Source organism: Mya arenaria, chromosome 9 (genome assembly GCF_026914265.1).
Source record: "Mya arenaria isolate MELC-2E11 chromosome 9, ASM2691426v1".
In the NCBI taxonomy this organism is placed as follows: Eukaryota; Metazoa; Mollusca; class Bivalvia; order Myida; family Myidae; genus Mya; species Mya arenaria.
In genome coordinates, this window is record NC_069130.1 from 21,197,626 (window position 1) to 21,220,786 (window position 23,161).

Below are 23,161 nucleotides of genomic sequence, written 5' to 3' on the forward strand. Positions count from 1 at the left end.
ATGTCAATGTATTGTCCGTCAAATATACTGGTTCTAAAATTTTTGCAAAATGTTAAAAAACACAGGACCTGCAACTATTTTTTTTGGCATTTTTTAATAAGTTAAATAATCATTTTACCTAAAAAACAGAAAACTACAGCTAAAATATAATTCTGATTTTTTCTTTGTGACGGACGTTATTATTTCAGCTTATCTGATATGGAGTCAAGTTTAAAAGGTGTGATATCTTATAAAGTGACCATATATTTGAATAATACAAGTACAGGTGAAAGAGTTGCCACAAATCTTGTTAGAAATACTGCTGATAACAAGTGTGTCCATTAAACTTCCTGAGCAGAACAAATTTGGAAATTAACAAAAAATATGTTAAAACATATAATTAACTTCTTCAAAGTTTCAAACAATCAGCCCATTGATAGGTGCATATCAGCATCATTTTATTCAAATGTAAAAGATTCTCTTGTTTCTTAAAGTGACTTGCTCATGTTTTTGGACCAAAAATTAGTTTTCCCAATAATGCATTTGAAAACATTCATTTTATCATTATTTTACTCTATGATATTAAAATTGCAGAAAAAAATACAGGTCTAGCATGAAAAGTATTTTTATTTTAGTGGGGTTCGAACCCACGCCGGTAAAGTAAAGAAAAAATAGAAAAAGAGAATTGTGGTATTCAAAGACAATATTTGAGCAAATATCAATATTTGCAGAAGAGTTCCAGCTTTTGGTATTTTTGTTTTAACACTCCTTATGATTTGCCATACTTTATTTTGCAATTAAAAAAAGTGCATTTTACAAAACATGAACAAGTTAAAGCTGCACTCTCACGGATTGACAGTTTCAACATTATTTTTAGTTTTTAATTCAGAATCAGCGTATTTTGGAATCGATGCTTTTCAGTCATACAAGATATCCTGCAATAGAATAGAAAAACAGCCGAAATTTTTTTTTTGTAACGCTTTTAGCCACAAAACATCAGTTTTCGACCATAAATATGGCAGGACTGTGATCTAATCTTCAGTCAGTCTTCTTACAGGGCTGATTTCTGGACATTCATGCAAAAATTGCCTCAATCCAGGACAAAGAATAAAAAAAAGTTGACAAAACGGTCAATCTGTGAGAGTACAGCTTTAAACAGTTTTATACTACGGTACCTTTCCCTCTTGAAGATTTCTTCTGTTTGCCTTTCTTTCCTGTTTCACCTACTGTGGGCCATTTATCTTTCTTGCCCCCTGTTTCTCCCACTGGGGGCCATTTATCCCGCTCAGCCTGCACAGTCACATCCCATGGGAGCAGAAAGTTACTCCCGGGCAAGAAGCCAGGCATATCTAAACCTGAACAAAGCATAAACACTTCATTATCTGTACTGTATACAAAAAGCCGGGCATATCTTAACCTGTACAAAGCATAAAAACTTCATTATCAGTACTGTATACATTAAGCCAGGCATATCTCAACCTGTACGCTGAGGCTGGTCTAAGAAGATATCTTTGTCATAAACATTACGCTGCTTAAGAGTACTCAGGTACACCAGCACATTAGTTACAGGCAAATCATTGTGATCAATGTCATTACAATATTTGTATTGAAACGCAATTTACACCAAAAAGAAATGAAGCATGAAAATTTAGGATATTGAAATGGGGCCCAGGTCTACATATTTTTACTTTTTAAAAATTCTATACAATACCTTGATTTTGGTTGTATGTTGTTGACTTTCCAAGACACACAAGAGACCAGGAAGGAAACTTTGGCAGAAGGCCAGATGGTGAATCCGTATGGATCATTCCTGGAAGGTATTCAGTTGTTGAGTGCTGCCGAACGGGGGAGCTGACATGGTGGACATCTGAAACTAAAGAGAAATTACTATAGCCAATAATTAAACTCAGTTGTTGAATGCTGCCGAGCGGGGGAGCTGACCTGGTGGACATCTAAAACTAAAGAGAAATTACTATAGCCCATAAATGCACTTGGTTGTTGAGTGCTGCTAACTGGGACAGCTGACATGGTGGACATCTGAAACTAAAGTTAAATTACTATAGCCCATTATTGCACTTGGTTGTTGAGTGCTGCCCAGTGGGACAGCTGACATGGTGGACATCTGAGACTAAAAAAGTTACTATAGCCTATAGATTCTACACTACCATTGTCATTTCTTCATAATTCAATGTGAAATGATAATTTTTAGACAACATTTAAAAACATTTCAAGCAAAGGATGACTACGATATACATATATACTGTTAAAGTACAAGCTTTAAATTACCTTTTAAGTCAATAAAAAAAGGGTCAAGTTATTCCTAAGAAAAATATATCCACACGAAAAACAAACTCTAAAATTTACACAGTCAGCCATGACAGTTCTTCCGAAATGATCTTTCAACTTTAGGGCATCTCTACTCTAAATGATAAATCAAGCAAGAATAGATACTCAAGGAAAAACAAGGAAAAACTGAGTTAGAGGAATCATGACATTGTTTTCTTTTCATTCTGAAATACCCCGTCTTTTAAGGAAACTTGCTAAAACCCTACCTACTTCTACATATTTAAGCCTTTAGTACAATGAACATCATATAATTATACAGAAAAATATTGAAAATCACAATGACCTACCTGGTGAGCCAGGTGTATGAGCATCTGTGTGATCTGGATTGCTTACTGCATCTTGGTCAGGGAGAGGACTGCAGTTACTCTGGTGTCCACCAACAAACAAATCAGCGCCACCACCTGATTGGCCTAGAAAAAAGGAAATGTGGGTGCTAAGTTTATTCACCCTTATCATCAGGCCAAGCACAGTGACAATGATGTGTTTTCAGCCAGGCCTTTGTCTGCCCATTTTGGGGTAAAAATTTCGACATTTTGGGAAAATTTGTGTCACGAAATATGCCATTTCGAGAAAAAATAATCACTTTACATGAAAATAGGGAAATTTTACAGTTGAAAAAACAAGTTTTTTTGTCTCCTGCAAATTTGAAAATTAAAATTGACCACAGGGACATAATTGAACAACTTGTTTGAGGACTTATAGACTATGTTACACACCAAATATCGAAGCTCTATGCCTCACGGTTTTTGTCAAGAAGATTTTTAAAGCTATTCCTTTTGGTTGCCATGGGTTCATCTAAATTAGCCTGGCAGTTTAGAAGGAGCTGTTGTTTCAAGCAATTGTTGAGGGATGACAAACAGACGACGGATGGTGAGCAATGGGAAAAGCTCACCCGAAGTACTATGAGCTCAAATGAGATAAAAACACAAGTCATTCCTCAATACACAAAAAAGTCATACTGTAATATCTTTTCTTTAATATCAACACCATTTAAGCATGTACGCTGACTAAGTACAAGATGGTTCTAACTCAACATAGAAATATATGGAGTTACAATAGTCTTGCGCTAATCGTTTGGTATGCATTAAAATAAATACCCACCAAGACTAAGGGCGAGACTAAGATTAGTTGTTCCCTGCGTGACTGCAGCTAAATCTGCTTTGCTGGCTGCTGGCATAAGAGAATCTTTGTCAGGAGTTTTGTCACCGTCCCTCTCTACCTCAACCTCTGCCTCTGCATCATCCGCAACTTTTTCATTGTCAACTTTTTCATCATCATCCCGCACTTGAAGTTTTTGGGTTGCTGCAGACAGGTCTGTACAGAAGAAATAACATATCTGACACAGCTGTCAGCAAAAATATGTGAGACAAAATAGTATAAAAATGTATAAAATTAAACTACTTATTAAACATACTGGGTCATTAACCAAGTTATGAGGCCGATACCAGGGTAGGTTGTATAGCTCTTCTTGTCCATGGAACAGCTGCGCAAATAATTAATACATGTGCAAACTATAATCAGCATTGTTATCGGCAGATTCTCTAAAATATATGTAGCATGTACATGTGCAAACTAACATCAGCATTGTTATCGGCAGATTCTCTGAAATATATGTTGCATCTACATGTGCAAATTTTCATCAGCATTGTTATCGGCAGATTCTCTAAAATATATTTGCATCTAAATGCGAAAATTTTCATCAGCATTGTTATTGGCATATTCTCAAATGTATGCTGCATCTAAATGTGCAAATTCTCATCGGCATTATTATCGGCAGATTCTCTGAAATATATGTTGCATCTACATGTGCAATTTTTCATCAGCATTGTAATCAGCAGAATCTTTAAAATATATGTTGTTTCTAAATGTGCAAATTTTCATCAGCATTGTTATTGGCAGAATCTTTAAAATATATGTTGCATCTACATGTGCAAATTTTCATCAGCATTGTTATCGGCAGAATCTTTAAAAATATATGTTGCATCTGATTGTGAATTTTTTCATCAGCATTGTTAACGTCATATTCTCTGAAAAAATGTTGCAATTTTTGATGTGCAAATTTTCATCAGCATTGTTATCGGCAGATTTTCTAAAATATTGCATCTACATGTGCAAACATTTCACCAGTTTTGATAAAGGCAGATTTTCTCGAAGGTACGCTGCATCTACCAGTGCAAAAGTTCACCAATATTGATACTGAAAGCCTTCATGTGGCTTCCAATAATAATATTTGCCTTGTTCCTGGTCGATGGGAACTGCGACCACCTGAAGCTATGCTTTTGTCTTTAAATTGATTTAATAATTTCCTACAATTAACCACAAACAATGAATGGAGGATAAACCTTTATCAGGTGAGTTGATTATACATTTAAACACCATTACTCTGAACAATGTTTTATAATAATATTATCCAAAATTATCGCTTTATCAAATTATTTTTTAGTATGGATTTTATTTTGAATTAATTTTTATTTAATTTGATATCAATAAACCAAAATTGCTTTTCGAAATTATCGTTATTTTAAAGTCAAAATTACAGTCTTGTGTTGGTATTTCACACACAAGATTGTAAAATATCTCACCTCGCAAAGCTTTTGGTGCTTATTGGTGAAATATATTGCAACCATTGTAACTCCCAAACAAACGACTATCCTCAATTTGATTGATTTAAGATTTCAGGACAAACTTCAGCTATCACTATGCGTGATTAATACCCCCACTACAACACCTTCTTGTAATGCAAATTGTCACTGGGAGTGATGCATGCTCCTTGAATGCTCAAAGTCAGTGAGAAGTAATCAATTAAGTAAATGGTCCAAAATTGAACTACATAGAAATAAGACTACTATCGGTGAAATAAGGCATGAAATATTCTTTTCGGTTTTTAAAAGCATAGCACAGTTAAAATTCAGTTGACCCTAAACATAAAAAAATATGGAGATAAGAAAAAAAAGAATAAAATCTTGTCAAACTGGGCAGTTATGCTAAAAATACCTATCACAAAATAATGTTACTTTAGCACAGCACTTCTCCTCAACCAGTCAATGTTTGTATGAAGTTTGAAATCAATACCTCAAAAAAAACCATTTTGGTAATGTTGAGAAGTAAAACAAATCAGTACAAAAACTAATCAAAGGGCAATAACTCTAAAATACCATACACAAAAAATGTTTCTTTTTCACATCATTTCTCCCAAACAAAGTCAATGTTTGTATGAAAATTGAAGAAAATACCTCAAAAATATTTTGAGTTTTTAAGAGAAGTAAACAAATCAGTATAAAAATAATCAAAGGGCAATAACTCTAAAAATAGCATTCACAAAATTTGCTCAGCACTTCTCCTCAACCCCTTTTCATGGCGTTTAAAGTCAATACCTCAAAAACATATGGAGTTAAGGAGAAAAGTAGTCTTAGTTAACGTTCAAAGAAAACATTAAAGGCAATAACTCTAAAAATAGCATTCACAAAATAATGTTTCTTTTGCATAGCAATTCACATTCACAGTTATACAGTGTGGGTGAAGTCTGTGAAAGGATCATGTGTCATCTCTGAGACGTTGGGTAGATTTCCAAAGTCTTATTAAAGAAACGTACAAATAATTCTGTTACACATTTTTGTGGTGTGTATTGTCAATATATTTGTGAAGTGGCAATTCTTACCAATTTAGATTGTAATTTATAAAAAAATTAAATGAGATTCTTATAGAGTTTCTGCAGTGTTTCTTACAAGGAACGCGGCCTGCTATCATAATTAATTGCAGCTGGTGGAAAGTTATATCTATATTCATAATCAGGACTTCGAATAGTTTGAAATGGACTTATTTAGGTGAAAAAATAAAAGAGGTGCACTTAGCGGTCAGTCTCTGCAATTAATCAAGTCTGTCGCTGTTGATGTCCTATATGAAAAGGGCAAGACTATGTTAATTAATTGGGAAAATTATGAGAAAAAGACAACTTTGATATCTCTTTTATGCTATCAATAAAAACAGCGAAGTCAATTAACACAGACGTTATTGCCAGCAGGGTTGTCCCCTGGTATTTGGGGATTTGGTCTGACAAACACTGATAGTGTAGTACAATTTTTTTTTTTTTACTGAGTTAGCTAAATTGGAAAATTGAAAAAAAGGAACTATTTTCAAACCGTTTTTCTGTTACTAAAATAGGTCAGGCAAAATAAAAATCGGTTGAGACCGACCAATTGTCAATTTTAAGAACCCCTCAACTGTTTTATTTCACAGGTATAAAGAGTCATGCAAAGTGTATAACCTGCAATTAAAATATGGACACTAAAGTTTTTGAAAATAAAAATTCCATCTGAAAGAATTAGATTTTTGAAGAAATATAACAATTTTAAATTTTATACTGAAGTTAAAATTGGCTTAAAATTTCTTAAGATGCTTCTGTGTTATGGATCCTGTTCTACATTATTATAACAGGGAAAACGAGAAGGAGGATCAGTGATGGAGAGTTGTCTGTGCGTGTGTGTGAGGTGTTGGACCAGCTGGGCTACAGTCAGTCCATGGTCGAACACAGGCGGGAGGCTTGGAGAGAGGCCAATGGGATAGTGAACAGCACAGGACAGAACCCAACCATACTAATTGCAGGCAGTAAGGCTGAGGGATTCACAGCACCAAGTGAGAGTGACACTGATCGGGTGTTCCTAGACAACTATACAATGTGTAGGATACCCGAAGATGACTCACCAACATTGTCGAACACCAAATGTGAGTTCACTATGGACAAAGAACACTGCCATCCTGGACATTTCAGACTTGAACAAAAGGAGGCAGGGGCTTATGAGTGTTTAAACATTAAACAGGCTCTGTTTGTCCATGATAATGGCAGAACGTTTGTTTCAAGCGAAAAGTACAGGACATCTTACATGCAAGATAAAACAAAGGAAACCATTTCTGGACCAGCGCTCACAGGATGTAATGAATATTACAGTTGGGACTTTGTTTATGCATTCCCCTGCACCAGTCAACAACAGTTGCTCGCAGAGTGGATCAACAGACCAAGACACCACAACTGGCCAACACCCGACCTGATAGCAGAAGTGCCCAAACTTGAGGCCCAAATGGTCCCTGTGGGCTGTAAAAGTAGTGAACATAAAGACATTGAATGGAGGGTTTGTTTTATCCCTAGTGAGCAAAGGCTTACTAACAGCTGGGAGGAGAACCAATACAAAATTTATATCTTGCTGAAATTGATTAAGAAATCTCAGCTGAAACCAATATCTGAAGAAATTTCATCTTACGTTTTGAAAAATATTATGCTATGGTACACCGAACAGAATCCAAGACACATATTCCAGAAGGAGCATTTACTTCAAAATGTTATCTTATGTCTAAAGAATCTCAAAGAAGCGATAAACACCAACCATCTTCCATACTATATGATCCCAGGGAGGAATCTACTGACAGGAAAAATCAGCCTAGAACTGAAACAGCAGCTGATTGAGAAGGTAAAAGAGCTGATACAAGAAGGACCCAATGTGATACTGAGATTGCCTAAAGTGCAGGCAGCCCTGAAGATGTCTCCAGCGGAGTTGGCAGAGAGAGGCCGCTGGAGAGACGAGCTGGAGAAGCTGGCGCTAGAGAGGTGGAATATATGGCTGACACACTGGAGACCAGGCATGGAGACGGAGGAGTTGCCCTTTCCAAATAAGTGAGCGACATGTGTTTTTCATCAATGTTTATTTTTATACCAAATATTTTGTCAGATTGTGAAACAAGCTTATAGGTTACAGAGGCGAATCCAGAATTCGACTTAGGGGGTGTAACCTGTTGAATTGCACCCCTCCCTCAGAACCAAAATTTATTTGGAATAAGTGTTTGCAGGGGTTTATGGGAGTACTCCCCCAAGGAAAATTTAACAAATTCTAGTCTGAAATAGTGCTTTTTGGGGCGTAGTTTATTACTTTTTTCTCCTATTTTAACTTCAAAAGTAAACTTGGACGATTTTAAGGGGGGGGGGGGGGGGGGGCCAGGTCTGTAAAAAGGAAAAAAAACCTAATACTGGGCAGGAAAGGGCCTACAGTAACTAGCATTTTTCTTGTAGCTTACTCTTTTACGTTCCAAAATTTATACCATTTTGTCAATTATTTTAGAAACATTTCTACTATAATAACTCTACTTTTCAATTAAGTAAAATGCTCAAAAAACTTTCTTTATACATGTAGTTGGTTTATGTGAGATTTGGTAAAAAGCCCTTTTTTACTTTGATTAGGATCGACGAGCTGGCTTGGCAAGATCCAGACTACATCAGGGTGGATGAGAAAATGAATGACATGGTCTGGCCTCAGTGGAGGGAGTACCATGGAGATGATAGAAGGGATATATTGAGGAGAAAAGTTGCTCATCCCCTATCATAGATAACTAAGATGAATAAAAGCGCTGTAAGTGCTGAAAGGCTGTAGACACAAAAGTGTAATTTTTCACTTTTTAAAATTCTTTTTACAGGCAATAATATTTGAATCCAAATTTGTTTTGAGTGGCCCCAAACTGTTACTGATAAGTGCCTTGGAATAGGTAATGAAAATGGATAAATGTTTAATACAATTAGCTAATTTCATAACAGTAACTGATAAACCTTACGTTCTAGGGTATACGAACATTGCATTTATCTGGCAAACTAATTGCTAGTGTAAAGTTAATTAATGAAACATGATATTGACTGAGGAAGTTTTGACTATTTGTTTTGGGTAAAGTAAGGCAGGGTGTTTATGTCAGCACATTTCCATCTGCTTAATTATCTACAATTATCTATTCACCTTGTAATACACAATGTTGTTAAAAACAAACTCCACACAGCAGTTACCCCCTTTGCAGTATAGTGATATTCTGTGCCGAGAGGGGGGATAACTGTGTATAATTATTTTAATCAATTAAGTTTTACAACATGTGTATTTTTTATATGTATATTTGTATGGTGTTGGGTTTCGTTTGTTGTTTTTTAATAAAACTTGGTATTTGAAATTTGTATTTGATGTACTTCCCCTCACATAAAAGACAACTGCCGAATTCAGTATTTAGGCAATGAACTATTGAATTTCTTGTGGAATATGTTATTTTTAGGGGAGAAACCGTGCTTTTTTCCCGAGGGTGTATCAGAAAGAATTTGTGCACCTGAGTCTTTGTTTTGCCAAAGACTGGTGCAGTGTAATGGAGGACACATAGTGGACAGGGCCTTTTTACCTCGTTACTTCCCAAGGGCCTGACCCTGTTCCAAAATAGTCTATGAAATTCCCTGTTTTTTGGGGTGTTTTTTAAATTTTGTATAATGAGAATCTCACAATGTGTCCAAATGAAATGATGTTTCTGAGTGATATATTTACTGCGTAATTGATATTTTACTCCATTTTTAAAACTAAATTGTTCAAAAAAGTACCGTGAGAATTCCCCCCCAAAACTGAAAACACACACTTTTTTCTCCACAAAAAGAACTAGGCTGGTACAAAGGCCATGGTGAGTGATTATATACAGAATTTTAGATTAAAGCTAAGATTGTCCTTAATTACAAAACACCTAAATAGAGATTGAGAAGGAATTAAAACTGGAACATTGGCTACATCATTGCTGTGGTGAACAATGGCAGTGAATCATTATATAATACTTAGATATTGATCAAAAATTGAAAGTGCCTGTTATTTCACTATTAAAGTTCACCATGGCCTTGAACTTTGACCTATTGACCCGAAAATCAAAAGCATCTACTGACAATAACCAGTGTGCATACCAGGGCAAATATTCAATAGTGTTCATAATTGGAACTAAGAATGAGTTAGCTAATCGGATTACTTGTTATTTATAACTGACCAATAGAGTGAATGAAGTCAATGATGCATGACCATAACATTTACTTAAGTTGAATATTAAATACTACCTCAGGAGCCATATTACAGAAGCATCTTAAGTTAACATTTTACCTTTTCCTTAAATTCAACAATTTCCTTAACAGATTTATTTCATTTAAAGAAAGTTTTATGCTAATTGTACACTCTACATTAAAATATTGACACTCAAATTTTTAAAAATGAAAACTCCATTTTAAAGAACTAGTTTTTAAAGAAATATAACAATTTTACACTGAAGTTAAAGTATGTTCAAAAATTCAATATAGCTCAAATTCATCCTTAATATCTATTGATAGTAATTGATATTTAACTTAAAATATCATATTATCTACCTTTAAGACTGAAGGCGGCTGCCCTTATGTCAGAAGTGCTGGGTTGAAATGTGGGGAATTTATAGCTCTCCAGTTGTCCACAGCAAGTGTCCTTCAACTTTTCATAGAAGTCAAAGTTTGCCGTCTGCAAAAACAAAAACTGGCTTAAATGGACTAGACACCATTTGGTCACAAAATTGGCAAATACAGCATTTCCTCAAAACAAGCCTAGAATAATCAATATGAGCTAATATGAGATTGATAATAAATTATTTTACATGATTAAAAGACTATTTAGTCGCTGTCTCAACTGAGTTTACCCATCTAAAAATAGTGTATAATGATTTCCCAGTGTATAGAAGTATTCAAATTTGAAGCACACAGGAGTCCCAACACTTACAACAAACAAGAGCGGTCACAGACAGCTATATCTAATGCCTCATTTGGGGCATTATTTGTAACGAAAGCCAATCAATGGTAAGGGTAGTTTCTCAGGAACATAAGAAATGCATAAAACTAAGAAAGGGCATTAACTCTTCCTAAAATGGTCAAATCGGGAAAGCCTGACAATATGCGCTGCGTCACCATATAGTCATCAATCTGTAAAAGTTTGGTAGAAATTGCATGAAAAACATAAGAGGAATTGCAAAGAAACCAATTTTAAATGTAAAAAAAAAGGGCAATAACTCTTTCAAAAATGGCCGAGTCGCGAAAGCCCGACAATATGCGCTGCATCACTATATAGTCATCAATCTGTGAAAGTTTGGTACAAATCGCATGAAAAACGTAAGAGGAGTTGCAAAGAAACCAATTTTAAATGTAAAATAAACAAAGGGCTATAACTCTTTCAAGAATGGTTGAGTCGCGAAAGCCCGACAATATGCGCTGTGTCACTATATAGTCATCAATCTGTGAAAGTTTGGTAGAAAGGCATGAAAAACATAAGAGAAGTAGCGAAGAAACCAATTTTAAATGTAAAATAAGCAAAGGGCAATAAACAACCAAAAGCATCTAGGCTACTTTTTGTTTATCAGTTATATTTTTTTTAACAAAATACAGTTTTTTCCCCGGGCCCATTATAAATCACATCCCTGCTCATACTGTCACTGGGGCCAACACCCAAAGATAAGCAAGACCTATTACCATTTTACCTTATGAGTAAATGGATCCTCTCGGTCGCCCTTGCTACGGCCACAGTTACAAGCAGCCACCATCTTCAGCTGACTGCTGTGAGACATACATGGCAAATGGCTGTTTGACAAAGTTTCAGGGTCATCGTCTGTTCTATGAAGCTGGAAAAAAATAAATAGAATTGTCATAGGATTATAACTTCAATAAGTCACACCAATATTCATTAAATTTTAAGCTGATTTTTTACTCTTTATACATTTGAACCCCGTTAGCTCGAATTTGCATTCCTCGAACTCCTCATTGGCTAAAACTGGATGTAAAGGACAAATTTCTTTATACTCGATGTAAGCATTCCCCTTGGCTCAAATTTTCCGAGGCTTGACATATTTTCATTAGTCCCTATGAGTTCGAGAAAACGGGGTTAAACTATAATAAATTCATATTTTTATAAAATAAAAATATTATCGGTGGTTTCCTTATGTGGTTTCCTATACATCACCAAATTGCCACAACGTATTTCTATCCACAGGTTCTTTCTAACTATGCTTGTCATATCCTAATGATTATTGATACCTTTACCCACAAATATTACACATATAATGAATAACCATTAAACACAATTGTTCCCAGCTAGGCCGATTCCTTCAAAGAGTTGCGTCCCATAGTTCCAGACATTAGCGTTGGCAATCATTTCCAGTTTGACTAGAGATAATCGGTTCCACTTAAGTATCTCATTATCAATAATTTAATCGGTTTTTGACAATACCTTAATTGAAGTTTTATTCTTGTACAATAATTGTTATCCTTAACTATTCTTATGTTATGCAAATGTTTTAAGGGCTATTCCAGTAAAAAATATAACCCACAGAGGAAGGCAATTATTTAAATAATATATGGGTGGGTGTCTTTTTTCGCTGATTGGGACCCCAGATGGGTAAAATTGCTTCTATAGGGGGATGAAATAATTAAAAAGTGCCTTCCCCCGGGGGTTATATGTTTAAATGGAATAGCCTGAAGTAGAGATGGCAACAAGTACCCGAGTACTGGATAAATCGTCCTACTACCTGAGTACCAATTCACTATTCAAGTTTTCGAAAAAAGTTTCACCAAATACACGATATACAGAAAGTGTTACAACAGTAATGGCATGTTACCAACAAGACAATGTACATTCCCTCTTATCCCCTCTATATACACAATTGACCCTAAAAATTAAATGACAGTTATTGTGAGAGTCTACAAATTGTCAACAAAAGGCTCTAATTTGAAATTAGATTAATTTTCACCAAACAATGCATGTTGATGAGCGAACTAAGAACGACTGTTACGAGCATTGATTCATTATGGGCATATTTTTGTAATGATCATCACATGGGCAGACTTCTTGAAAGATGGAAATTGCAATATATATATCAACTTTTCTCTCCCGAAAACCAATTTAAGTTTTCCGAGTAATCGAGTACCCAAGTACTGGATCGGAAGATTGCCCAAGTACTCGGGTACCTATTTTACTACTCGTTGCCACCCCTAGTTTAAAGTTATTTTGTGTTGTTTTTGCTTTCAGCCATATTGTTAACGATAACAACTGAACACTTCCGAATACATTAATGAACTCAAAGGAGAAAATTAGGGGAATTAAACCAAACGCATATAGTTAGTGGAAAGAAGAAAAACAACTTGCCGGGTGAATTAATGATCAATAACGACAAAATACAATTGATTGTCCCCAATTTCAGACAGAACCAATCAATTTTTTATTATAATTGATCATCGGAACATCACTACCAGACATGATTCCCAAAGCATTGAGGCAGGGACAAGCATTTACTACTTAGTACATAATTAAATATCCAATTTAAATCACCACATACCGGGTTAACGCAGTGATTCCCAGTTAGGCTGACTTCTTCACAGAGTTGTCTCCCATTTCTCCAGAATCGTTCACACGATTCCTCAAGTTGCCCCACATACTTGTCACACCCTGGCCCTCGTGCAAACTGGCTAAACACCTTCTTAGCTTGTGCCAGCTAAAACATAGAAGACACCTTTGCAATATTTGATCAACAAAAAAATAATTAAATCATCACCATTTTTTTAGTCATAAGGGGAAAACTTTATATTCATTCAAGGAAGAGTTATGTGCCTTGCTGTGTATTTGGTCTCTGGTATCATTCATACCAAGTTTTATTTAAAAAGCTTAAATGATGTGTCAGTTTTGGCAGAGTTCCAAGCTTTTGCATGTCAAATGCTGCTTCACCACTGAATCCTGTCCAAGGTTAGAGATTTGACATGATGATGTTGCTCCCCCAGCGCCGTCAATGATACCAAGGCCGGTATTCATAAAACATCTAAAGTCATTTTCTAACTTAAGTCATTTTCTAACTAAGTCATTTTCTAACTTTCGTCATTTTCTAACTTTAGTTTTCTAACTTAATAAGTCATTTTCTAACTTTAGTCATTTTCTAACTTTAGTCATTTTCTAACTCGAAAACAATGGTTCTTATAAAGGATACCGAGTTTAATTTGAAAGAAATGTGCATAATACACGGTTTTTCTACCTTATGCGATGATAGTATAATACAGAAAATCTTTTAGCACTCACCAAGCATTTAATATTTTTGTGTTTCGGCTATTAAATATACAGTAACAATCTTGATATCAGTAAATAGTATTTTCCATAAATGCGTTTTTTAGTAAGTAGTTAAGGGTTAATCACTCATGATTATGTTTGTTATACATGTGTATGAATTGTTTTTTTAATACGAGTGTGACTTTAAATGAAATAAGGTGACTCCTACCTTACTAAGATGATATGCGGTCACATAGTGTGTGGGGAGGTTCTCTTGGTAAGCACTCTCAGCCATAGGCAGTACCTTGTTACATCGACTGAAAACATGTACATGTATATTAATTACCATTGTGTACAATGATGATTCATTTTTTTTTATTTCAATAATAAGTTTGCTGTTTTCATGACAGAATAATATAACAAGACCATCTATATGTGGATTTAAACATTAGACATATTTTGGACTCAAATGTGTTGGGTTTGGTGCTATATTTTTGTATTTCAGATTTGTTGAATGTTTGTTTTCTCCAAGTTTTTTCCAAGATCCCAGCGAATTAAGAGTTGTCGAAAAAAAGTATTTCCAAATGATTCATAACAGATCTAGTTTTTACTGAATTTTTTCCATCCAACGTAAATTTGATTTTTCTGAAATATCCTAACATTTGATAGCAATTAGACTTTTGATAATTTACACAATAATTTGCCATATATATTTATTATTTTCTATTGACTGGACTATAAGTATCTTCCATGGCCTAGAGTGTAAGATAGGTTCATTCCCACCCGAGCGTAGGGTGTTTTGCGGAAACGAGGTTTACAAAGTTTCCGCAAAACACCCTGCGCGAGGGTCGGGATGAAACTATCTTACACGAGCAGCTATGGTAGATGCTTTTTCTCCCACATTAGTTAAACAAAATTAAGTAAAAATGTATTTTTTGCTGGAACTCTTTTGTGCTTAATGAAAATAATTGTGTATGGATATGCGATAGCACATGGTTGTCATGGATATGCGTGCAGTGATTCGGGGTATGTTAACAGTCAATTCGATCTTTAAATAGTTCGGAGGAAAGTGGCACATTATTTCTTGAAATGTGCGTGAAAACTGTTTTATAGTGACATTTGAAGCGAGAAATAATTAATTAGCGTTCTAAATATTGCCACAAGACAAGGTTTCCATGATGCTACAGACGACAGTCTTTAACAAGGGAGGTAATTATAATGTGACGACTGTTAAAAAGGAGTTCAATACGGGCATTTTATCTTCGCCCGTGGGCAAGATAAGAATATCTAGCATGGTTAAATTATTGGATCTACTTATCTGAGGTGGGAGAAAGGTTACTTATCTGAGGTGGGAGAAAGGTTACTTATCTGAGGTGGGAGAAAGGTTACTTATCTGAGGTTGAAGAAAGGTTACTTATCTGAGGTGGGAGAAAGGTTACTTATCTGAGGTGGGAGAAAGGTATGTCTTTTCCGTATATACCTTAAGTTTATCCATTAAACTTCCAGAACATTAAAGACTTGAAAATGACGTAAATGACTTTGTTAGGTTCAACAAAGCTATCCATTGAAAATTCCAGAACATTTAAAATTTGACAGTTAACAACCATAATGTTAACGATGTTGTTAACTTTAACAAAACTATGATCAATCTGCCCAATATGAACCAAAATTACTATATGGGTCACCCATCAAGAGTGCTCTGGAGGAATGCCATTCCATTGTTGTTTCCGTCGAAAAAAGGGTCAAACTTAACGATAAAAACATCTTGAATGTTTAATAATATCAATCAGGGCTTTCATTAAAAATTTGAAAGCGAAAGTTTGAACTACATTGCCATCAGTTTTGGAAGTTTTTCTCCCAGTCATGGAAGTTCAAGACTAAGAATGTTTCATTTTTGTACAGCAATTCTGACAAAATATGCAATAATTTCCAACTAAAATGTGCCTTACTCCAAAAACGTGTATTTAACTACCAATTTAAAATGGGTTTTAATGTTACATTGACTCATGATCTTGATACTTTTGAAGTTTCTCTTCTTGAAGCTGCACTCTTACAGATTGACAGTTTTGACATTTTTTTCACTTTTGTCTTGGATTCGACTGATTTTGGCATCAGTGCCTTCAATTCAGACATATAAGACAACTCACAAAAGAACAGATCTCAATTACTCAGAAAACTACCGAAAACCCCATTTTCCTTAAAGCATAAGTAACTCTTTTAGCCGTAATTTATCACTTCAACCTTACATATTATGAACTGCGATCCGATCTGTATCATCAGTCTTATATAACCGGTTTCGAGACATTTACACAAAGAATCAGCTCATATCAATACAAACAAAAAAAAGTTATCAAAATTGCCAATCTGTGAGAATGCAGCTTTAAGTGTTAGAAGTTTGTGTATTTTTGTGGCAAGTTTAAGCCTACTTTTTGGGAGTAATAAACTTCCAACTTACAAACTTCCTTAAATTGAAGGTCTGATCAACGACTACGATGATGACGACAACAACAACAACAACACAATGGCTATGACAATACCTTAACTTTTTATATTATTGAGAAATAGACAAGCTAAATGACTAAGGTCACTTACTTCTCTGAGAACCTGAGGTCGGTTTCCAGCAAGGATTTCAGAGTGTTACAGTGTGGCTGGATTTTGGGGTCCAGTTTCTCCGAGAAAAACAGACTGTACAGGCGATTGGCCAGCAAGAACCAAGTTTGACTAGTGGCAAGCTGAAACAATTAGTCATAAATATAAACTGACACTATATGGGAGTGATAAAACAAGGACTTGAGTGTGGTACAGTGGGGCTAGACTAAGGGTGGTACAGTGGGGCTAGACTAAGGGTGGTACAGTGGGGCTAGACTAAGGGTGGTACAGTGGGGCTGGACTAAGGGTGGTACAGTGGGGCTAGACTAAGGGTGGTACAGTGGGGCTAGACTAAGGGTGGTACAGTGGGGCTAGACTAAGGGTGGAACAGTGGGGCTAGACTAAGGGTGGTACAGTGGGGCTGGACTAAGGGTGGTACAGTGGGGCTAGACTAAGGGTGGTACAGTGGGGCTGGACTAAGGGTGGTACAGTGGGGCTAGACTAAGGGTGGTACAGTGGGGCTAGACTAAGGGTGGTACAGTGGGGCTAGACTAAGGGTGGTACAGTGGGGCTGACTAAGGGTGGTACAGTTGGGCTAGACTAAGGGTGGTACAGTGGGGCTAGACCAAGGGTGGTACAGTGAGGCTAGACTAAGGGTGGTACAGTGGGGCTGGACTAAGGGTGGTACAGTGGGGCTAGACTAAGGGTGGTACAGTGGGGCTGGACTAAGGGTGGTACAGTGGGGCTAGACTAAGGGTGGTACAGTGGGGCTGGACTAAGGGTGGTAGTGGGGCTAGACTAAGGGTGGTACAGTGGGGCTAGACTAAGGGTGGTACAGTGGGGCTAGACTAAGGGTGGTACAGTGGGGCTGACTAAGGGTGGTACAGTTGGGCTAGACTAAGGGTGGTACAGTGGGGCTAGACTAAGGGTGGTACAGTGAGGCTAGACTAAGGGTGGTACAGTGGGGCTGGACTAAGGGTGGTACAGTGGGGCTAGACTAAGGGTGGTACAGTGGGGCTGGACTAAGGGTGGTACAGTGGGGCTAGACTAAGGGTGGTACAGTGGGGCTAGACTAAGGGTGGTACAGTGGGGCTAGACTAAGGGTGGTACAGTGGGGCTGACTAAGGGTGGTACAGTTGGGCTAGACTAAGGGTGGTACAGTGGGGCTAGACTAAGGGTGGTACAGTGGGGCTAGACTAAGGGTGGTACAGTGGGGCTGACTAAGGGTGGCACAGTGGGGCTAGACTAAGGGTGGTACAGTGGGGCTAGACTAAGGGTGGCACAGTGGGGCTGACTAAGGGTGGTACAGTGGGGCTAGACTAAGGGTGGTACAGTTGGGCTAGACTAAGGGTGGTACAGTGGGGCTGACTAAGGGTGGTACAGTGGGGCTAGACTAAGGGTGGTACAGTGGGGCTAGACTAAGGGTGGTACAGTGGGGCTAGACTAAGGGTGGTACAGTGGGGCTAGACTAAGGGTGGTACAGTGGGGCTGACTAAGGGTGGTACAGTGGGGCTAGACTAAGGGTGGTACAGTGGGGCTGGACTAAGGGTGGTACAGTGGGGCTAGACTAAGGGTGGTACAGTGGGGCTAGACTAAGGGTGGTACAGTGGGGCTAGACTAAGGGTGGTACAGTGGGGCTAGACTAAGGGTGGTACAGTGGGGCTGACTAAGGGTGGTACAGTGGGGCTGACTAAGGGTGGTACAGTGGGGCTAGACTAAGGGTGGTACAGTGGGGCTAGACTAAGGGTGGTACAGTGGGGCTAGACTAAGGGTGGTACAGTGGGGCTAGACTAAGGGTGGTACAGTGGGGCTAGACTAAGGGTGGTACAGTGGGGCTGGACTTAGGGTGGTACAGTGGGGCTAGACTAAGGGTGGTACAGTTGGGCTGACTAAGGGTGGTACAGTGGGGCTAGACTAAGGGTGGTACAGTTGGGCTGACTAAGGGTGGTACAGTGGGGCTGACTAAGGGTGGTACAGTGGGGCTAGACTAAGGGTGGTACAGTGGGGCTAGACTAAGGGTGGTACAGTGGGGCTAGACTAAGGGTGGTACAGTGGGGCTAGACTAAGGGTGGTACAGTGGGGTAGACTAAGGGTGGTACAGTGGGGCTAGACTAAGGGTGGTACAGTGGGGCTAGACTAAGGGTGGTACAGTGGGGCTAGACTAAGGGTGGTACAGTGAGGCTGACTAAGGGTGGTACAGTGGGGCTAGACTAAGGGTGGTACAGTGGGGCTAGACTAAGGGTGGTACAGTGGGGCTAGACTAAGGGTGGTACAATGGGGCTAGACTAAGTGTGGTACAGTGGGGCTAGACTAAGGGTGGTACAGTTGGGCTAGACTAAGGGTGGTACAGTGGGGCTAGACTAAGTGTGGTACAGTGGGGCTAGACTAAGGGTGGTACAGTGGGGCTGACTAAGGGTGGTACAGTTGGGCTAGACTAAGGGTCGTACAGTGGGGCTGGACTAAGGGTGGTACAGTGGGGCTAGACTAAGGGTGGTACAATGGGGCTAGACTAAGTGTGGTACAGTGGGGCTAGACTAAGGGTGGTACAGTGGGGCTAGACTAAGGGTGGTACAGTGGGGCTAGACTAAGGGTGGTACAGTGGGGCTAGACTAAGTGTGGTACAGTGGGGCTAGACTAAGTGTGGTACAGTGGGGCTGACTAAGGGTGGTACAGTTGGGCTAGACTAAGGGTGGTACAGTGGGGCTAGACTAAGGGTGGTACAGTGGGGCTAGACTAAGGGTGGTACAGTGGGGCTGACTAAGGGTGGTACAGTGGGGCTAGACTAAGGGTGGTACAGTGGGGCTAGACTAAGGGTGGTACAGTGGGGCTAGACTAAGGGTGGTACAGTGGGGCTAGACTAAGGGTGGTACAGTGGGGCTGACTAAGGGTGGTACAGTGGGGCTAGACTAAGGGTGGTACAGTGGGGCTAGACTAAGGGTGGTACAGTGGGGCTGACTAAGGGTGGTACAGTGGGGCTAGACTAAGGGTGGTACAGTGGGGCTAGACTAAGGGTGGTACAGTGGGGCTGACTAAGGGTGGTACAGTGGGGCTAGACTAAGGGTGGTACAGTTGGGCTAGACTAAGGGTGGTACAGTGGGGCTAGACTAAGGGTGGTACAGTGGGGCTAGACTAAGGGTCCAAAACCGGTATTCATAAACCATCTTAAGTCATTTCCTAACTAATGTCTTTATTTGAATACAAAGCACTTGGTTGATTTAAAGATAAATTGACACTTTAAATGTAATTTGATTTTCAGGTTCAACTACTACTACACTAACCAAGTGGTTAAAATACTATATCACGCCTCCAACATAAATGACACAATGCAATTGGTCCAGGACTAGTCACATGGTGACCCCATATTTTTCCATATTGGGTCATCAAAATCGACCAAAATGGCTACTTTTTACCCATTCCGATGAATATTCCAATGAACAAATGAAACATTTAAACATATAAACAGGTTGTTGACAAGATATATACCTTAGTAGGTGACCTGTTATAAGATATACTGGGCGCAGGATACCATTTGTCATATTCGAGCTTTGCTACCACCCGATATGGTTTCCTTTGCTCTGTATATCCATATATCCCATATCGGGTCACCTACTAACCCCATAACTGATAGTATATGTCCTGTTAAACACACAGCAGGGCAAATATTTTTTAACCCTGCGCGTTAAAAAATAACCATTTTTTCCCATTCAGCAACTTTTAAAATTCTCTAAAAACAAGTGAAAAAACATGAGGTGACGATCAATTTTTACTGTATCATAGCTGTACCGATACCCTGCTGTTTTAATCAAGGAAATGGTTCATTGAACACACATTTTTGGCAATTTTATCACATTATCATTGTGTACAATAGGGTATGTTTTTTTCCATATATACCTGACGTCAGCAGGCACTTAAAAACTTGAAAATGGCGGCCATAGGAATGCTTTTCATCGGAATAAATTGCATTTTTGGGAGTTTAGGGTTAAGGTTATCCTTGTTCATGTCAAAGTATCATAAAAAGGAACCCGGCATGTCTTGCCTTGCACGTTTATTAGGACATTTACGGTAAGCACATGACAAAACCTGGTAAAATGTTCAAAATGATTTCAATTTTTTAAAGCCAGATTTATAACATTTCTCGTTAGAATTCTTGCTTGTTGATCAAAAACTCTAATCCTGATGACCATTTACCTCAAAGTTAGCAGCCACTGGATGCCTCCCAACATTGTCATCAAACCCTTTTGTAAGGGCCATATCAATGTGTTGCCATAGAAACTCCTTAAAGCTAAACTCCCCTCCACCCCGGGAGAGTGGCGATGACCTTGACCTTTCACCTGGTAGACTGGTGCCAGATCTGCTGGACTGGAAACTTTTACTCTGGGTGGAGCCAATTTCTTGAATGTTTAAAATACTGATTATCAGCAATGATCATATCATATTTTTCGTGTCTCATATTCACACATAGTGTGTTATCGGTATAATTATGTATGATTGAATTAATCTTATGATTATGTAAAGAGGAATATGTTTGTGTTCAAGTTACTTTATAAATTTGTTGAATCCTTGACTCTTATTAATGATATCTTGAAAAATGAAAGCTTCTATCTTATATTTTCAGATATCTTTCATTCTTAAATTTTAAGCAAAATAATGCCTAAATGACAACTGACAAGTACAACACACTATCATAATAGTATTGATTTGTGGAGTCAAAACTGAATTAAGGTCAAAATTATACCCAATAATCATGAGTTCATTGTCTATAATAAACTATTCAACATCAAAATTATGACATATTATGCAATTTTTTACATACCCCCGTATAAGCTGTGGATATTTCACAGCTAATAAGTAAATAACTGTTTTATTATATGACACCATATCATCTTGGTCTTATTGATGTATTAATCATATGATATACCATAATGCAATAATAACAGTATGTACAACCCGCATAATTATGACATCATATGATAAACTGTTTCCAATTATGACATCATATGATAAACTGTTTCCAATTATGACATCATATGATAAACTGTTTCCAATCTTTAAAAAGACATGTCAACATAGCGTTTATGAAGTGGTTTTTCAGCATTATGATGACGTCATACAATAAACTGTTTCTGGTCTATGAATAAACAGGTCAAAATGGCGTTTTATTTTGTCTACAAGAATTGCTCTTCGTCCAATCATGGACGGTTTATTTATAGATCATGAAATAATTTTTGTTATACCTGCATCACCTTGAGTTGTGTTTTCTCGTAGTTGCTGTAGGAAGAATAACACAGGGTCTGAGATGTGGTTCTGTGCGACGTGGATGAACACAAACTCCTGATTTGCCGGTACAGCAAACAGGGAGTTGTTACTGAAAGAATGCCAAGAAATATTATATATATATATAAATATTAACAAGCTTTGCTGCTTCAGATATGGTTCTGTGCGACATGGATGAAGACAAATTCCTGATTGGCCGGTACTGCAAACAGGGGATTGTTACTGAAAGAATGTTAAAAATATATAAGGGTGAGAGTGGTCAAGTGGTAAAGATGTCCACCTCTCATCCAGAAGGTTGTGGGTTCAGTCCCCACCAGGGGTACTTTCTCATAGCCTCTAAAAAAGGACACAGTACTGGTTTCTACCCAGGAAACAGACTCGAGAGTAATCTTATAAGCTATCAGCTTTCATCACAGTCAAGCTAAATTAATTAGAATAAACCAAGAAATATATTAATATTAACCAGCTTTGCTGTCTAAGATATGGTTCTTTGCGACATGGATACAAATGACACAAACTCTTCATCGGTTGGTACAGCATAGAAAGAACTGTCACACAAAGAATGCCAAGAAATATATAAATATTAACAAGTTTTGCTGCTGAGTTATGGTCTGTACACCATGGATAAACAACAAACTTCTTGTTGGCCGGGACAGCGGTGAGTGAATTGTACAAGCTAAAATTCATTTACTTGATAAGGAGGTCGAAACTGAGATAAGTTTTTATATCACATTCATCTATTATTGTACTTCATTGTGATGTTCTGATGATTGATTATAATCGAAAATTGATTGGTTAGACCTAAAATTGGCCACAATCGATTGTATTTTGTCCAAATCAATCATCGATTCAACCATAAAGTTATTTTTCTTCTTTCCTCTCGTTATTCAATTTCGGGTAATTTCCGACAATTTTCTCCTTTGAGTTCACTTATACATTTGGTAGTGTTCAGTTGTTATTATAAACAATATGTTTGAAAGCAAAAACAAGACTAAATAACTTCAAACATACACATAACATAAGCATAGTTAAGGGTTATGAGTTATTGTACAATAATTAAACTACAATTAAGGTATTGTCAGAAATCGATTGTACTATTGATAATCGGT

The 23,161-nt window shown here is 37.6% G+C and overlaps 2 protein-coding genes across 4 annotated transcripts in view; one reads left to right on the forward strand and one right to left on the reverse strand.

Annotated features, from left to right (window-relative positions):
* Positions 1 to 23,161, reverse strand: part of LOC128246800 (nonsense-mediated mRNA decay factor SMG8-like) — a 44,003-nt gene that overhangs the window by 12,147 nt on the left and 8,695 nt on the right. Inside the window, exons 9-19 of one of the 3 annotated variants that reach the window (XM_052965246.1) lie at positions 22,022 to 22,143; positions 20,967 to 21,169; positions 16,782 to 16,921; positions 14,419 to 14,506; positions 13,492 to 13,647; positions 11,641 to 11,781; positions 10,511 to 10,634; positions 3,427 to 3,639; positions 2,613 to 2,735; positions 1,691 to 1,852; positions 1,155 to 1,334 (exon numbers count right to left, since the gene is read on the reverse strand). In XM_052965246.1, the coding sequence (XP_052821206.1) occupies positions 1,155 to 1,334; positions 1,691 to 1,852; positions 2,613 to 2,735; positions 3,427 to 3,639; positions 10,511 to 10,634; positions 11,641 to 11,781; positions 13,492 to 13,647; positions 14,419 to 14,506; positions 16,782 to 16,921; positions 20,967 to 21,169; positions 22,022 to 22,143 (1,652 nt within the window). Of the gene's footprint in view, positions 1 to 1,154; positions 1,335 to 1,690; positions 1,853 to 2,612; positions 2,736 to 3,426; positions 3,640 to 10,510; positions 10,635 to 11,640; positions 11,782 to 13,491; positions 13,648 to 14,418; positions 14,507 to 16,781; positions 16,922 to 20,966; positions 21,170 to 22,012; positions 22,144 to 23,161 lie in introns of all 3 variants that reach the window. The other 2 variants (XM_052965245.1, XM_052965244.1) reach the window with 2 other exon arrangements.
* Positions 4,590 to 9,283, forward strand: LOC128246805 (uncharacterized). The gene is made up of 3 exons (XM_052965258.1): positions 4,590 to 4,676; positions 6,760 to 7,990; positions 8,552 to 9,283. Exons 1-3 carry the CDS (start codon positions 4,655 to 4,657, stop codon positions 8,694 to 8,696), a joined length of 1,398 nt encoding a protein of 465 aa, XP_052821218.1. The 5' UTR covers positions 4,590 to 4,654; the 3' UTR covers positions 8,697 to 9,283.

Bases quoted from the DNA above. Each gene is read 5' to 3' on its own strand.
- LOC128246805 (XM_052965258.1), top strand. From the start codon at position 4,655: ATGGAGGATAAACCTTTATCAG. The intron at 4,677-6,759 runs GTGAGTTGATTA...TTATTATAACAG, and splicing joins GGAGGATAAACCTTTATCAG to GGAAAACGAGAAGGAGGATC. The intron at 7,991-8,551 runs GTGAGCGACATG...TACTTTGATTAG, and splicing joins GAGTTGCCCTTTCCAAATAA to GATCGACGAGCTGGCTTGGC.